We start from the raw sequence: 18591 nt of genomic DNA, 5'->3' as shown, positions 1-18591 counted from the left end.
GGACTCCTGTACACTGAGGCCAGAGACCCCAAACCTGGTGCCACTAGGAGAGTGGTAGTGCCTCAGCTGTTCAGGAAGTTCATCCTAACATTGGCCCATGACATTCCCCTTGCTGGACATTTGGGACAAACCAAGACGTGGGAGAGGTTAGTCAACCACTTCTACTGGCCCAATATGTCCAACATGGTTAAGGAGTTTTGCCTCTCCTGCCCCACCTGTCAAGCCAGTGGTAAGACAGGTGGGCATCCAAAGGCCCCCCTCATTCCACTTCCAGTGGTGGGGGTTCCCTTTGAAAGAGTGGGTGTGGACATAGTTGGTCCACTAGAACCTCCCACAGCCTCAGGAAATATGTATATCCTGGTAGTAGTGGATCATGCTACCAGGTATCCTGAAGCTATTCCCCTTAGGTCGACTACTGCCCCTGCAGTAGCCAAGGCCCTCATTGGTATCTTTACCAGAGTGGGTTTCCCTAAGGAGGTGGTGTCTGACAGAGGTACCAACTTCATGTCAGCATACCTAAAGCACATGTGGAATGAGTGTGGAGTGACTTATAAATTCACTACACCATACCATCCACAAACTAATGGCTTGGTTGAGAGATTCAACAAGACATTAAAAGGCATGATCATGGGGCTCCCAGAAAAACTCAAAAGGAGATGGGATGTCCTCTTGCCATGTCTGCTTTTCGCTTACAGAGAGGTGCCACAGAAGGGAGTAGGATTCTCACCCTTTGAACTTCTGTTTGGACATCCTGTAAGGGGACCACTTGCCCTTGTTAAAGAAGGCTGGGAGAGACCTCTCCATGAGCCTAAACAGGACATAGTGGACTATGTACTTGGCCTTCGCTCTAGAATGGCAGAGTACATGGAAAAGGCAACCAAAAACCTTGAGGCCAGCCAACAGCTCCAGAAGTTTTGGTATGACCAAAAGGCTGCACTGGTTGAGTTCCAACCAGGGCAGAAAGTCTGGGTTCTGGAGCCTGTGGCTCCCAGGGCACTCCAGGACAAATGGAGTGGCCCTTACCCAGTGCTAGAGAGGAAGAGTCAGGTCACCTACCTGGTGGACCTGGGCACAAGCAGGAGCCCCAAGAGGGTGATCCATGTGAACCGCCTTAAGCTCTTCCACGACAGGGCTGATGTGAATCTGTTAATGGTAACAGATGAGGATCAGGAGGCAGAGAGTGAACCTCTCCCTGATCTTCTGTCATCAGACCCAAAAGATGGCACAGTAGATGGAGTGATCTACTCAGACACCCTCTCTGGCCAACAGCAAGCTGATTGTAGGAGAGTCCTACAACAGTTTCCTGAACTCTTCTCCTTAACCCCTGGTCAGACACACCTGTGTACCCATGATGTGGACACAGGAGACAGCATGCCTGTCAAAAACAAAATCTTTAGACAGTCTGACCATGTTAAGGAAAGCATCAAGGTGGAAGTCCACAAGATGCTGGAATTGGGAGTTATTGAGCGCTCTGACAGTCCCTGGGCTAGCCCAGTGGTCTTAGTCCCCAAACCTCACACCAAAGATGGAAAGAAAGAGATGAGGTTTTGTGTGGACTACAGAGGGCTCAACTCTGTCACCAAGACAGATGCCCATCCAATTCCAAGAGCTGATGAGCTCATTGATAAATTAGGTGCTGCCAAATTCCTAAGTACCTTTGACTTGACAGCAGGGTACTGGCAAATAAAAATGGCACCTGGAGCAAAAGAAAAGACAGCATTCTCCACACCTGATGGGCATTATCAGTTTACTGTTATGCCCTTTGGTTTAAAGAATGCCCCTGCCACCTTCCAAAGGTTGGTGAATCAAGTCCTTGCTGGCTTGGAGTCCTTTAGCACAGCTTATCTTGATGATATTGCTGTCTTCAGCTCCACCTGGCAGGATCACCTGGTCCACCTGAAGAAGGTTTTGAAGGCTCTGCAATCTGCAGGCCTCTCTATCAAGGCATCCAAATGCCAGATAGGGCAGGGAACTGTGGTTTACTTGGGCCACCTTGTAGGTGGAGGCCAAGTTCAGCCACTCCAACCCAAGATCCAGACTATTCTGGACTGGGTAGCTCCAAAAACCCAGACTCAAGTCAGGGCATTCCTTGGCTTGACTGGGTATTACAGGAGGTTTGTGAAGGGATATGGATCCATTGTGACAGCCCTCACTGAACTCACCTCCAAGAAAATGCCCAAGAAAGTGAACTGGACTGTGGAATGCCAACAGGCCTTTGACACCCTGAAACAGGCAATGTGCTCAGCACCAGTTCTAAAAGCTCCAGATTATTCTAAGCAGTTCATTGTGCAGACTGATGCCTCTGAACATGGGATAGGGGCAGTTTTGTCCCAAACAAATGATGATGGCCTTGACCAGCCTGTTGCTTTTATTAGCAGGAGGTTACTCCCCAGGGAGCAGCGTTGGAGTGCCATTGAGAGGGAGGCCTTTGCTGTGGTTTGGTCCCTGAAGAAGCTGAGACCATACCTCTTTGGGACTCACTTCCTAGTTCAAACTGACCACAGACCTCTCAAATGGCTGATGCAAATGAAAGGTGAAAACCCTAAACTGTTGAGGTGGTCCATCTCCCTACAGGGAATGGACTTTATAGTGGAACACAGACCTGGGACTGCCCATGCCAATGCAGATGGCCTTTCCAGGTTCTTCCACTTAGAAAATGAAGACTCTCTTGGGAAAGGTTAGTCTCATCCTCTTTCGTTTGGGGGGGGGTTGTGTAAGGAAATGCCTCCTTGGCATGGTTGCCCCCTGACTTTTTGCCTTTGCTGATGCTATGTTTACAATTGAAAGTGTGCTGAGGCCTGCTAACCAGGCCCCAGCACCAGTGTTCTTTCCCTAACCTGTACTTTTGTATCCACAATTGGCAGACCCTGGCATCCAGATAAGTCCCTTGTAACTGGTACTTCTAGTACCAAGGGCCCTGATGCCAAGGAAGGTCTCTAAGGGCTGCAGCATGTCTTATGCCACCCTGGAGACCTCTCACTCAGCACAGACACACTGCTTGCCAGCTTGTGTGTGCTAGTGAGAACAAAACGAGTAAGTCGACATGGCACTCCCCTCAGGGTGCCATGCCAGCCTCTCACTGCCTATGCAGTATAGGTAAGACACCCCTCTAGCAGGCCTTACAGCCCTAAGGCAGGGTGCACTATACCATAGGTGAGGGTACCAGTGCATGAGCATGGTACCCCTACAGTGTCTAAACAAAACCTTAGACATTGTAAGTGCAGGGTAGCCATAAGAGTATATGGTCTGGGAGTTTGTCAAACACGAACTCCACAGCACCATAATGGCTACACTGAAAACTGGGAAGTTTGGTATCAAACTTCTCAGCACAATAAATGCACACTGATGCCAGTGTACATTTTATTGTAAAATACACCACAGAGGGCACCTTAGAGGTGCCCCCTGAAACTTAACCGACTGTCTGTGTAGGCTGACTAGTTTTAGCAGCCTGCCACAAACCGAGACATGTTGCTGGCCCCATGGGGAGAGTGCCTTTGTCACTCTGAGGCCAGTAACAAAGCCTGCACTGGGTGGAGATGCTAACACCTCCCCCAGGCAGGAATTGTCACACCTGGCGGTGAGCCTCAAAGGCTCACCTCCTTTGTGCCAACCCAGCAGGACACTCCAGCTAGTGGAGTTGCCCGCCCCCTCTGGCCAGGCCCCACTTTTGGCGGCAAGGCCGGAGAAAATAATGAGAAAAACAAGGAGGAGTCACTGGCCAGTCAGGACAGCCCCTAAGGTGTCCTGAGCTGAAGTGACTCTAACTTTTAGAGATCCTCCATCTTGCAGATGGAGGATTCCCCCAATAGGGTTAGGATTGTGACCCCCTCCCCTTGGGAGGAGGCACAAAGAGGGTGTACCCACCCTCAGGGCTAGTAGCCATTGGCTACTAACCCCCCAGACCTAAACACGCCCTTAAATTTAGTATTTAAGGGCTACCCTGAACCCTAGAAAATTAGATTCCTGCAACTACAAGAAGAAGGACTGCCTAGCTGAAAACCCCTGCAGAGGAAGACCAGAAGACGACAACTGCCTTGGCTCCAGAAACTCACCGGCCTGTCTCCTGCCTTCCAAAGATCCTGCTCCAGCGACGCCTTCCAAAGGGACCAGCGACCTTGACATCCTCTGAGGACTGCCCCTGCTTCGAAAAGACAAGAAACTCCCGAGGACAGCGGACCTGCTCCAAGAAAGGCTGCAACTTTGTTTCCAGCAGCCTTGAAAGAACCCTGCAAGCTCCCCGCAAGAAGCGTGAGACTGGCAACACTGCACCCGGCGACCCCGACTCGGCTGGTGGAGATCCGACGCCTCAGGAGGGACCCCAGGACTACTCTGATACTGTGAGTACCAAGACCTGTCCCCCCTGAGCCCCCACAGCGCCGCCTGCAGAGGGAATCCCGAGGCTTCCCCTGACCGCGACTCTTTGAACCTAAAGTCCCGACGCCTGGGAGAGACCCTGCACCCGCAGCCCCCAGGACCTGAAGGACCGGACTTTCACTGGAGAAGCGACCCCCAGGAGTCCCTCTCCCTTGCCCAAGTGGAGGTTTCCCCGAGGAATCCCCCCCTTGCCTGCCTGCAGCGCTGAAGAGATCCCGAGATCTCTCATAGACTAACATTGCGAACCCGACGCTTGTTTCTACACTGCACCCGGCCGCCCCCGCGCTGCTGAGGGTGAAATTTCTGTGTGGACTTGTGTCCCCCCCGGTGCCCTACAAAACCCCTCTGGTCTGCCCTCCGAAGACGCGGGTACTTACCTGCAAGCAGACCGGAACCAGGGCACCCCCTTCTCTCCATTCTAGCCTATGTGTTTTGGGCACCACTTGGAACTCTGCACCTGACCGGCCCTGAGCTGCTGGTGTGGTGACTTTGGGGTTGCTCTGAACCCCCAACGGTGGGCTACCTTGGACCAAGAACTGAACCCTGTAAGTGTCCTACTTACCTGGTAAAACTAACAAAAACTTACCTCCCCCAGGAACTGTGAAAATTGCACTAAGTGTCCACTTTTAAAACAGCTATTTGTCAATAACTTGAAAAGTATACATGCAATTTTGATGATTGGAAGTTCCTAAAGTACTTACCTGCAATACCTTTCGAATGAGATATTACATGTTAAATTTGAACCTGTGGTTCTTAAAATAAACTAAGAAAAGATATTTTTCTATACACAAACCTATTGGCTGGATTTGTCTCTGAGTGTGTGTACCTCATTTATTGTCTATGTGTATGTACAACAAATGCTTAACACTACTCCTTGGATAAGCCTACTGCTCGACCACACTACCACAAAATAGAGCATTAGTATTATCTATTTTTACCACTATTTTACCTCTAAGGGGAACCCTTGGACTCTGTGCATGCTATTCCTTACTTTGAAATAGCACATACAGAGCCAACTTCCTACAATAAGCCTAGGGACAACACAAACCATATACTCCAAAAGTGGAATGCGAACCACGAATGGACCCCAGGCCTAGTGTAGTGTGCAGAGGGTCGCTGGGAGTGTAAGAAAACACGAAGGGTGTCCAAGATACCCCACCCCAAGACCCTGAAAAGTAGGAGTAAAGTTACCCTACTGCCCCAGAAAGACAGTAAAGTCGAGATAGGGGATTCTGCAAGGACAACAACTGACTGCTAAACACTGAAGACAAATTCCTGGACCTGAGGACCTGCAAAGGAAGGGGACCAAGTCCCAGAGTCACGCAAGTGTCTGGGGGGGCAGGAGCCCACTAAACCCTGGATGAAGGTGCAAAAGGGCTGGCTCCGGGTGGAAGAAGCCGAAGATTCTGCAACAACAGAAGGTGCAAGGAACTTCTCCTTTGGTCACAAGATGTCCCACGGCGTGCTGGAGGATGCGGAGTTGTTTCCACGCAGAAAGACCGCAAACAAGCCTTGCTAGCTGCAAGAGTCGCGGGTTGAAGATAATGGGTGCTGCCCAGGTAGGACCAGGAGGTCGCCCCTTGGAGGAGGAGACAGTGGGGGCGCTCTGCAACAGAGAGAGCCCACGCAGAAGCAAGCAGCACCCGCAGAAGCACTCGAACAGGCGTTCAAGAAATCTGAGCACGGCGGTCGTCTCAACACAACAAAAGAGGGTCCCATGAAGCCGGTGGTCATCTCAGCGAGTTGAGCAATGCAGGACGGAGTGGTGGGGACCTGGGCTGTGCTGTGCACAAAGGAATCCTGGCAAGAGTGCACAGAAGCCCTAGCAGCTGCAGATCACGCAGAACACAGGATTAGTGTCTGGCGTGGGGAGGCAAGGACTTACCTCCACCAAATTTGGACAGAAGGGCCACTGGACTGTCGAAGACACTTGGACCCAGCTCCTGTGTTCCAGGGAACACGCTCGTCAAGATGAGAGGGGACCCAGAGGACCGGTGATGCAGAAGTTTCATGCATGTGTTAGCAGGGGGAAGATTCCGTCGACCCGCGGGAGATTTCTTCTTGGCTTTCAGTGCAGGGTGAAGGCAGACAGCCCTCAGAGCATGCACCACCAGGAAACAGTTGAGAAAGCCGGCAGGATTAGGAGCTACAATGTTGCTGGTAGTCGTCTTGCTACTTTGTTGCAGTTTTGCAGGCATCCTGGAGCAGTCAGCGGTCGATCCTTGGCAGAAGTTGAAGAGAGCGATGCAGAGGAGCTCTGGTGAGCTCTTGCATTCGTTATCTGAAGAGAAACCCACAGGAGAGACCCTAAATAGCCCTCAGAGGAGGATTGGCTACCTAACCAGATGAGAGCCTATCAGGAGGGGTCTCTGACGTCCCCTGCTGGCACTGGCCACTCAGAGGTCTCCATTGTGCCCTCACACCTCTGCATTCAAGATGGCAGAGGTCTGGGACACACTGGAGAAGCTCTGGGCACCACCCCTGGGGTGGTGATGGGCAGGGGAGTGGTCACTCCCCTCTCCTTTGTCCAGTTTTGTGCCAGAGCAGGGGCTGGGGGATCCCTGAACGGGTGTAGACTGGCTTATGCAAGGAGGGCACCATCTGTGCCCTTCAAAGCATTTCCAGAGGCTGGGGAAGGCTACTCCTCCCCAGCCCTTAACACCTATTTCCAAAGGGAGAGGGTGTAACACCCTCTCTCAGAGGAAATCCTTTGTTCTGCCTTGCCCAGAACCCAGGAGGGCAGAAACCTGTCTGAGGGTTGGCAGCAGCGGTAGCTGCAGAGAAAACCCCAGAGAGCTAGTTTGCCAGTACCTGGGGTCCATACTGGAGCCCTGGGGATGCATGGGATTGGCAACCCAATACCATATTTGGCATGGGGAGACAAATCCATGATCTTAGACATGTTACATGGCCATATTCGAGTGACCATTGTGAAGCTACATATAGGTATTGTCCTTTATGTAGTGCACATGTGTAATGCTGTCCCCGCGCTCACAAAGTCCGGGAAAATTGCCCTGAAGAATGTGGGGGCACCTTGGCTAGTGCCTGGGTGCCCTCACACTTAGTAGCTTTGCACCTAACCTTCACTAAGTGAGGGTTAGACATATAGGTGACTTATAAGTTACTTAAGCGCAGTGTAAAATGGCTGTGAAATAACGTGGACGTTATTTCACTTAGGATGCAGTGGCAGTCCTGTGTAAGAATTGTCTGAGCTCCCAATGGGTGGCAAAAGAAATGCTGCAGCCCATAGTGATCTCCTGGAACCCCAATACCCTGGGTACCTGGGTACCATATACTAGGGAATTATACGGGTGTTCCAGTGTGCCAATCAGAATTGGTTAAAATGGTCACTAGCCTGCAGTGACAATTTTAAAAGCAGAGAGAGCATAAATAATTAGGTTCTCGTTAGCAGAGCCTCAGTGATACAGTTAGGCACCACACAGTGAACACATATAGGCCATAAACTATGAGCACTGGGGTCCTGGCTAGCAGGATCCCAGTGAGACAATAAAAAACACCCTGACATACACTCACAAACAGGCCAAAAGTGGGGGTAACAAGGCTAGAAAGAGGCTACCTTCCTACAAAGACTCCTCCAGGAATCCTCTGCATCCTGTGCTTCAGCTTCTAACCGTCGGATCAACCGCAGACTGCTCTAGGAACCGCTGTAACTGCAACAAAGTATCCAGGACGACTCCAGTGACCTGGAACTTCAGCTCCAGCCAGCACTTGCTATAGTTTTCAAGGTGTGCACGCTCTGAGCACTGTATCTTCACCCTGCACCAGAAGAAAGGAACGAATCTCCTGTGGAGTGACTGCTTCAGCAGGCACCCTTCTGCGACAACAACCAGTACTCTGGGACTCCTCTCCTGATGACGAGCGTGCTCTCTGGAACACAGGTGGTGGACCGAAGTGACCCAGACTCTCCAAAGGCCCAGCTGTCCAAACTTAGTGGAGGAAAGAGCTTGCCTCCCTGCCTCCCTGTGCTGCGACAATACCTTTGCACCACGATTTCTGTAGCTCCCTGGGCTTCTGTGCAATTCTTCCAAACGTTCTTCGTGCACAGCATAGCCCAGGTCCCCAACACACCATCCTGCGACGCAGAGCTCTCTGAGTTGTTTTCCAGCAGCGTGGGACCCTCCAGTCCAGTGCTGCGACGACTGCACTTTGCATCTCCTTTGTCCCCATGTTCTGGGACTCCCGTGGGCGCTGCCTCGTCTTCTGAGGTCTCTCTGAACTGCTGAGAGCCCCCTCTGTCTCCTCAGTTGACACCCCCAGGTCCCTTCTGGGTCCAGGCAGCACATCTCTGATGCAAGCCGTGTACTTGCATGAACCAAGGCTTGTTGGCGGAGACCAGCAACACAAACAGCCTGCATCCAACCAACAACTCAACGTGGGGCATCTCTTGCACCAAGCAGGAATCTGCAGCTATCTTCTTTGGTGCATTTCTGTACTTTTCTTCTAACCGGAGAATCCACTTCTGCACCTTCTTCTAGGTTGGCAGGGGCTCCTGTCATTCCTGGACTCTTCTTCGACTTATGGGCTTGGTCTCCTGTCTCCACAGGTCTTCAGGTCCAGGAATCCATCGTTCGTTGCTTGTAGTCTTGCATAATCCTTTATCACGACTTGTAGTGTGTCCTGGGGAAACTTACTGTACTTTACACTTGCTTTACTGGGCTCTGAGGTGGGGTATTTTACTTACCTTTGGTGTTTTCCTACACTTCCAGCATCCCTCTACACACTACACTTGCCTAGGGGGGAATTCGACATTCGCATTCCACTATTTTAGTATATGGTTTGTAATGCCCCTAGGCCTATTGCAATCTATTGTATTTTCTACTGTTTGCACTATTCTATGACTGTTTATATACCTGATTTTTGTTACTAGTGCATTGTACTAGGAGTATTGCCTCTAAGATATTTTTGTCCCTGTGTCACTAAAATAAAGTACTTTTATTTTTGCTAACATTGAGTATTGTCTTTTATTTTGTATAAGCTCTGTGTAACTATAGTGGTATTGCAGAAGGTTTGCATGTCTCCTAGTTCAGCCTACGCTGCCCTGCTACAGCTACCCCTAGACAGCCTAAGCTGACTGCATTTCACTAATAAGGAATAACTGGACCTGGTATAAAGTGTGAGCACCTTCGGTACCCACCACAAACCGGCCCAGCCTCCTACAATGACTGTATCAGGATAATGAGGGTTTACCAGTGAGAAAGTTGATCACTCCATCCTTTAAGGACAAGTACAGAGAAGCTTAACACACTGCTGAAATGTTGGTAGATAGAAAAAAATGTTTTGATTAAAACATCCTCATCTACCGACAGAATGAGAACACGTCTCATTCAAGTAGTGGGAACATGTGGGGAATTAGATTCGTATGTGAAGGGCACTTACAGATAACGTTTTATGAATATTTAACTCTAATCCTATCCTCTATCAAAGGTACTTGGAGTTTCAAGTTTCTTCTATTAATTATGAAGGCTGTCTCTAGCACAGGAGTTAAATGTGATGTTCGAGTAGTTGCCCCCATGAAGTAATAATGGCATTTTCACTCATTCCAGGTAGAGTTTCCTTTATGCCTTTGTCACCGTACGTAAACCCTGCCTCCATAGCCCACTTGGACACATCTACAGTATCAAATCTAATTATGTATCATTATGGTGACTTCACAAAAGATTTCAGAGTGAGTTTTCTCAAACTGTTTTAAGAATGGTACAACAGCCCCAGCCTGAAGTCAATTCCTTGGACTCAAATGTGTTTAGGTTTAAACACAGTTTACCTCTCTGGGAATGTTCACAGACCCTTAAGAAGTGTCTTACCCAAAGGTCAGATCACTCCCTACTTTCTCTCTAGTTTCAGGACCATGGAAGGGAATTATGAATCTAAGCAGTCACAAGCAAAGGGTATGGGCTTACAACCCAGTGATAGCCAACTTTTATTGACCTACAGAATGTGGCCCATCTATGCAAAATGGTATCCTAGTACACTATTCAGATGCCCTAAAGCACAGACCATGCTGATCGGACACTTACAGCCAACAATACTCTCAGAATTTACCGCACCTTTGGGTGTGAGTCGGATATCTGCATTGTCAGGACGCAGAGACATGCGGAACTCAGCTCGGCTGGTGAACATTCGATATGGCTCATTTGTCCCGAGCGTGGTGAGGTCATCGATAAGCACTCCAATGTAACCCTCAGTACGACCTACCGTGAACGGGCCTTGACTCTTAACATGAAGGGCAGCGTTAATGCCGGCTATCAGCCCCTGAAAGAAAAACATTATAGTGTTCCTGTCAAAGATAGCTTGCTTTTTCCTTATTAATTAGGAGAAAATGCAATAAACAAAATTAAACATAATTAATTTAATTAATTAGTAAAATACAGTTCATGAAATTCAGACCGAGTCTATGAAAGGTTGAGTAAGGCAACAATTACAACAGGAATGAGGATCCCAAAAGCAGTATTTCACTTTAACTAAATACAGCACAGCAGCCTAGGAAAGGAAATAAGAATAAATCTTATATCAGATTAAAATATAAACTAAAAAAAAGACGAACACAGAATGACTCTCTGGACAAAAACATGAGACATATGAAAAATAACTTACCTATAACACCAATTTTCTAAATGGGTGCCTTTGTTAAAATTCATAAATACTGAACAGGCCTGCTGTCTGATCTGGGTCAAGGATCTATGCTTACTTTTCTGTGCCTATCGAATGAACGACGATAACACTATGAACTCACATTAATTACATTTTTTCAGGGATGGGAAGTTTGGCAGTGCACTCAGAACACTGATGTTAGTTGTCTTTGAGTGTCTTATGGGCACACTGAGCATAGGTCTTTAAACTCAAAATCAAAAACTCAATCCCCATGAAGCCACAAAACTCTAATGGCATGTTGGAAATGGCGGAATCCATCTTAAAGAAATTAAGTATAAGTTCTCTGTGGCCCAGAGAGACTTTGCTAGGCAAGCAAGTTACTTTGTTGTTGCAGCCAGGGCTCTATTACCAGACAATTGTTTAAAGCCTTAGAGATTGTTTCTGAGAAAGGACGTTGAAGCTAAATTGAGAGAAGTTGACATGGAATGTAGGTCAAGTTTGCAAACAAACTTGATTTAGTTGAAGTACTGTTCAAAGAAAACCCTTGCTGGAGTATAAACCCTATCTTTTCTTTTTCCACTTGGATTCCAAAGTTACTTAAGGTGTGGGAAGGATCCTCAGACATATATATATTCCATCTAAATTCTGAGACATTTTGAGATGTATACATATACTTGTGTCTAGGACAGCAGTACATGATTGAAAAGTGATTCAATAGTGTAATAGCATACTTAGGATTTATAATGTTCTGATAAATGTTTTTTGCATTTCTGTTTTAATGAATAACTCACATTTACATGAAGAACAGAGGTATGTTAATTGAGAACGTTAGGTTCTTACATTACCAGAGGAAAGAAAGTGTATGTTTGCAACACAGATTATGGGACTGATTTAGATCAATTTTAATGCACCAGTGAAATAGGGAGCAATTTAAGGGCTCTGCTGGGGACACAGCTCCATATTAAATTTCTACAGGAAGTTAATTTAGGGAAAGGTGACGGGGGCACATGAAACACAAGCTGCTACCAAAGGGTTATTACTTTTTCGCACATTGGAGAGTTCTTCCCCTAGTGGTAACCGGCACAAAAGTGGACAAGGTAGGTAGATCTTTGAATAAGTGGGGATAACTGGATGGGCATCTGGAAACTATTATATATACTAAGGGAGGCGTAGGAGACATTCTTAAGAAAATGCATTGCAAAACTAGCAGAGGTTGGGTCGAGGGCTATCACTCAAATTAGATACTTCAACTTTGCGTGGGAATTACACTGGCATAGATCAGGTGGAGGGCAGAATCTTTATGGGGGCTTTCTCCAGAAAATTTAAGGGAACCCTGCAGGGTAGCAACAGCTCTACCTTGATGATAATATGGAGTACACTGATTTTCCAAATGTCCACTGGTCAACATCCCACACTGATTAAATAATGGTAAATAGTTCTTTAACACTGCTGATTGATGAGGGGGAGCTAGGAATGCTGGCAGCATCAGATAATGGGCCTGTGACACTAAGTTTAAATAGGAGACTGAAATAACCTCGTTCTCAGGCATAGAGACTGCACTTAGTGATGTTGAAGGGTGCAATTTTTAAAGGGACAATTGTTAAACAGATAGATGAATACTTTGTTTTTAATGAAGATATAGAGGTAGCTATGGAAGGGGTATTTATCACCTTCAAAGCTATGGTAGAGAGGAAAAAGCATCATTCTGGAGGCTGGAGTAAGAAATTAAAGGTTTGAAATGAGAATACAGTGAGTGGTCATCCCTAATGCTCTTTGCAAACTCACATCCACTAGAGGATGACTGAGATCAGATATATCCCTAGTATATGGTACCTAGGTACACAGGGCATTGGGGTTCCAGGAGATCCTTATGGGCTGCAGCATTTCTTTTGCCACCCATAAGGAGCTCAGACAAACCCTTCCACAGGCCTGCCATTGCAGCCTGCGTGAAATAGTGCACACGCTATTTCACAGCCATTTTCACTGCACTTAAGTAACTTATAAGTCACCTATGTGTCTAACCTTCATTTACTGAAGGTTATGTGCAAAGTTACTAAGCGTGAGGGCAACCTTGCACTAGCAAAGGTAGTTCGTAGTTCAGGGCCAATTTTCCGGAACTTTGTGAGTGCAGGGACGCCATTACACGCATGCACTACATAGAGGTCAATACCCATATGTAGCTTCACAATGGTAACCCCGAATATGGTCATGTAAGGTGTCTAAGATCATGGAATTGTCCCCCCATTCCAAATATGGTATTGGGGAGCCAATGCCTTACATCCTGGGGGCTCCACCATGGACCCCCAGTACTACCAAACCAGCTCTCTGAGGCTTGCAATGCAGCTACAGCTGCTGCCACCTCAAAGACAGGGTTCTGTCCTCCTGGGGTCTGAGAAGCTCAGTCCCAGGAAGGGGGAACAAAGCATCTCCTTTGGGAGCAGGGTGTTACACCCTCTCCCTTTGGAAATAGGTGTAACAGGCCGGGGAGCTCTAGCCTCCCACAGCCTCTGGAAATGCTTTGAAGGGCACAGATGGTTGCATAAGCCAGTCTACACCGGCTCAGGGACCCCCAGTCCCAGCTCTGGTGCAAAACTGGACAAAGGAAAGGGGAGGTGACCATTCCCCTGTCCAACACCACCCTAGGGGTGGTGCCCAGAGCTCCTCCAGAGTGTCCCAGACTTCAGCCATCTTGTTTTCCAAGGTGTGGGGACACTCTGGAGGCCTCTGAGTGGCCAGTGCCAGCAGGTGCCGTCAAAGATCCCTCCTGATAGGTCCATACCTGATAAGGTAGCCAATACGCATCTCAGGGCTATTTAGGGTCTCTCCTGTGGGTTTATCTTCAGATTCTACCTGCAGGTTTCTAGCAGGAATCCTCTGCAACTACTACTTCATCCTCTGACCTCAGATCGACCACAGACTGCTCCAGGAACCAGAAGGGCTACTTTTCCTCTGCAATTTCAGCTCCAGCCAGCAACTGCAACAGTTTCCACAGTGTGCACGCTCTGGGGACTCTCAGTCTTCACCCTGCACCAGAAGGACCAAAGAAATCTCAAGCGGAGTGACGGAGTCACTTCTCTGCTCACGCAGGCACCTTCTGAGTCAACGACTGGTTTTCTTGGACTCCTCTCCTGGCGACAAGTGTGTTTCTTGGAACAGAGGTGGTGGACCCCTTCGACACAGACTGTCCTGAGGTCCTGCTGTCCCAATTTGGAGGAGGTAAGACCTTGCCTTCCCTGACTACGACAGTACCCCTGTGCACCGCGTCTTCTTCATTCCCTGAGGCCACTGTGCACTATTTGCACAATTCCTTTGTGCACAGCCTGGCCCAGGTCCCCAGCACTCTATCCTGCGACGCTTAACTCGCTGAGTTGTTCTCCGGCGGCGTGGGACCTTCCTTTGTAGTGCTGCACCAACCGCAATTGGCAACTCCTTTGTCCCCGTGACCTGGGACTCTCGTGGGTGCTGTTTGGTGTTCTGAGGGCTCTCTAAAGTGCTGAGAGCCCCCTCTTCATCCTCACATAGAGTAGAGGCCCCCATGTCCCTCCTGGGTCCAGATAGCACCATTTTGATGCAAAACGCGACTTTGCCGTAATCAAGGCTTGTTGGACGAATCCAGCGCCAAAACTCGCCTGCATCTTCGTGGGACACCCATTGCATCATGCACGAACCCACTGACATCTTCCTTGGGTGCATTTCTGCAGTCTTCGCCCAACCGGGGACTCTTCTTTTGCACCCTCTTCTGGGTTGGCAGGGGCTCTTGTCTTTCCTGGAACTTCTTCAGACTTTTGGACTTGGTCTCCTTCCTTTGCAGGTCTTCAGGTTCAGGAATCCACCATTTGTTGTTTGTAGTCTCGCTTGGTTCTTGCAATAACTCTACTCACGACTTGTAGTCTGTCCTAAGTAAACCTGCAGTACTTTACTCCTATGTTCCTGGGCTCTGGGTGGGGTAATTTACTTACCTTTACTGTATTCTTACTCTCCCAGCGATTCTCTACACACTACACTTGTCTAGTGGGGAATGGTTTGTGTTGCCCCTAGACCAATTGTCTCCCATTGCATTCTATAGCATTTCTTATTGTTTGCACTATCATATGTCTAATTACTTACCTTACTTTGGTGTCTGGTGTATATAATGTGTGTAATACTTACCTGCAGAAGGAGTATTGCCTCTAAGATATTTTTGACCTTGTGTCACCCAAATAAACTACTTTTATTTTTGATAACACTGAGTATTGTCTTTGCTTGTGTATAAGTACTGTGCAAATATAAGTGGCATTGCAGGAGCTTTGCATGTCTCCTAGTTCAGCCTAAGCTGCTCTGCTATAGCTACCTCTATTAGCCTAATCTGCTAGAACACTACTACATTTCACTAATAAGGGATAACTGGATCTAGTATTAGGTGTAGGTACCCAAGGTACCCACTACAAACCAGGCCAGTCTCCTATAGGAATGGGTTGAAAATATCCATAATCCTCTTTTTTTAATGATTTTCCGAGCCGCAGGGCTCAGCGCAGCCCCCGGTTGAATCCAGAGGTGGATCTGCGGATCTTGAAAAAATGTTTAAAAAAATGAAATAAATACTAGTGCACACTCTCAGGCATCAATAGAGACACTCTCACACTCAGTCAGAGTTACTGCCACGACCAGTTTCACAGCCAAAGACACACTCACATCCAGCGTCACAGAACCCAATTTCACACTCACTTTCACACCCAGACACACTCTTTCACCCACACTCTGGCATTCAAACACATCCTCTCACACCCACTCACACAGAGGCACTCTCACACTCAGATAGAGAATCTCACTCGCACACCCTTTCAAACCAAGACAATCACACGCACTGTCACAATCAAGACAGACAATATCATACCAATACTCACACCTACTCTCACACCCCGACAGATGCTGTTACACCCAGACTGAGATAGATCCATCGAACACTCTCACACCCAGTCTCAGACCCAGACACACTCCACCCAGTCGGATACTCTAACAGCCAGTCTCATATCTAGTTACACACTTTCACATGTACCCTCATACCAGAAGATACTCATGGAGTGTTCGCCGGCCACAACCCGAAAAGGAAGGTTGCAGCTGCCATATTGTTGTCTTGGGTAAGGGTCACAGGGCTAAATTTATGGGCAGCAATGCATATGAAGGGGTTAGGGTAGAAATTCCCTGACCCCAGGAGTTGATATCAAAGTGGCAGATTACTTAATAATGGGTTGCAAATGTGTAAAATATTTTTGGGGGGCCTTTGAGATTAATGGATGGATCAGCAGATCCCCATGATATTTAAAAAAAAAAAAACAAGGAATAAATAATTACAAATTTTTATCTATGGTAAAAAGGGTTGGCTGTGAAAAGAACCTTTGTGTTTATGGGGTGTACTTGATAACTACATACGTAAAATAATGCAGTCTCTCAAGTTCTACAGGAACACCTCGTTGCCTGTTAAGTGAACTCCATCATTTCTGTATATACCATCCACATCAAACTGTACATTATTGTGGTATATAGAGCCCATTTTATGGTCTCTGAGGATTTCAGAAAGAGTTGTATTAACATGTTTCTTGGATTTGTCTATTTGTGGACAGAATTCACTTTACCACTTCCACTTCTGCCTTTGGCAAATGCTAGAAAGAACAAAGGCAGTGTGTGGGAAAAGTGCCATTTATTTTCCAAGGGTATCCTTCATGAGGATTTCAAGTCCTCCCCCAGTAACTGTGCCTAGGTCTTTGCCACCACAGCGCACAATTGTAAGGTCTAGATGTTGGCAATCCTTAATGATTTCTACCAAAGGGAGCAATTGATGCCCCTCAACCCTCTCTGGCTAATCCAAGTAATATCCACATTACATAAACACAGGTCAATGTCACTCTTTTGTGCTGAGTCCCACAATCCACACTCCAAGCATTCTGGAGTGAAGCAGGAGTACCACACAGGACAAGGCTATAGCTGAATGAGGCAGTGTTGAAATGAAATGCAGTTGAAAATGGAGGGTACTAGTTAGAATTTGAAAGAACAGTTTTTATTGGTTGTTGTAAATATGTTGGTGCATTAAAGGTAGGTAGTGATTTTGTGAGAAAATAAAATAGATGTGGCATTGGCTTTTGAGCAAGCAGAAAAAGTGTTGCTGTTTGTGATATGTGTATTATTTAAAAAATTCAACCATACCTGCTATTTTTCAGTTAAAAGTAAGCATGGTGCTTGCAGAAACTGTTATGAACTTGTGACTTACTGCTCCAAGAGAATGTTACAAAGTACATACCATGGTAGCACAGACAGAAGAGCACGGGGGGCTATAAAACAAGACTAGACAGTAACTTTGTAGTTACAGTTCAATTGGGGGAAATATTGTTTATAAGTATGTTTAGGTGAAAATACATTTTTTATTAATCTAAGAGGAATATATATTCCATTATTTAAGAATATATACTAAAAATAAATGTCTTTCCACATGGATCCAGGAAGCTAAGTGGGGAGGCGCTGAGCGCTGCTGTGGATCCAGCGAAAACTGGTATGGAATTGGGCTATCTTTGGAGGAGTGTTGGAAAGTGTTAACTATGAGATCCAGTCAGAAGATGTGTAGCAAAAGTTAAATACAGTATATTCTGATTTGCTTTGTGATTGAGTAAACTTGAATTCAAAGTTGAAAAGGTTGCCATTAATGGTTCCCTAGATTTACAGTGATGTACGATTCTTCTGTTTGGTTTTTGCGCATTTTCACTGTAAAGAAATTCTAACTAATACTGAGAGACAAATATACAGACCAACAAAACACCTAACAGGAATGTGTGGTATAATGTGCTTTAATTTAAAATGTGTTATTACAAGGGTAATTTTAGATAAGATGAATGAGAGTGAGTAGCATGTTCATAACAGGTAAAAAGGAATATAAATAATACCTATATGATAACAATAAAGAAAGGTATAATAATCATGAAAGAAAGATTACAGTTCCCTGATAACACACAAGACTCAAGCCTTAGGTAGGGTATAGGTAGGCAATAGAGCAGGGTAGTTTGTTATTAAGAAGTGAAACATTTTTTTAAAAGTTTAACTGAGTTACATGTGGCCTTGTGGACCCTTATGCCCAAATATCTATAAACTCCGACATAGATACTACAACTCTGATTCCTATTAACAGAGGAATGGAGCCACTGACATGGCCTCTTATATACTTACAGGGCTGATTATACATTCATGCATATACCTAAATAGTAAGTAGTTATGTTTACAACAGTATTGGTGCCACTTACACACACACTTACATACTTCTCTATTCACCATATTTATTTAAACATTTGGTGGATACTCACAGATGTACTGATACACTCAGTCTGATATATATACTGATACAACCTACTCACCTATCTACACAAGTACTACTCTAAAGATGGGTGCAGACTCTAAGTGTTCACTTTTACTGTTATGTCCAGTTCCCATTAGAAAAGCTGCTTAATATACCTTACTGTAGGAATTGAGCACTCAGCTAGTTTGTGAGTAGGTGATGGAGAAGGGTGCTTTACTGTTAGAACATTAAACATGCCCTTGTAAGTTTCACTGAGTTAGACATGCACTTGCAGACTACTATGCTCACTT

The 18591-nt window shown here is 46.6% G+C and overlaps 1 protein-coding gene across 11 annotated transcripts in view; it reads right to left on the bottom strand.

Annotated features, from left to right (window-relative positions):
• MTO1 (mitochondrial tRNA translation optimization 1) overlaps positions 1-18591 on the bottom strand; it is a 1525874-nt gene that overhangs the window by 529774 nt on the left and 977509 nt on the right. For all 11 annotated transcript variants that reach the window (XR_011205509.1, XR_011205508.1, XM_069243966.1 and 8 more), the window contains one exon: positions 10440-10644. Coding sequence is in view for 9 of the 11 variants with exons in the window: in XM_069243966.1 (XP_069100067.1) it covers positions 10440-10644 (205 nt within the window). In the remaining 2 variants the exon portion in view is untranslated. The remainder of the gene's footprint in view (positions 1-10439; positions 10645-18591) is intronic.

The sequence above is a fragment of the Pleurodeles waltl genome, chromosome 7 (genome assembly GCF_031143425.1).
Source record: "Pleurodeles waltl isolate 20211129_DDA chromosome 7, aPleWal1.hap1.20221129, whole genome shotgun sequence".
NCBI lineage: Eukaryota > Metazoa > Chordata > Amphibia > Caudata > Salamandridae > Pleurodeles > Pleurodeles waltl.
Note: the sequence above shows the minus strand (reverse complement) of the source record. Positions and strands in the feature narration are given on the sequence as shown.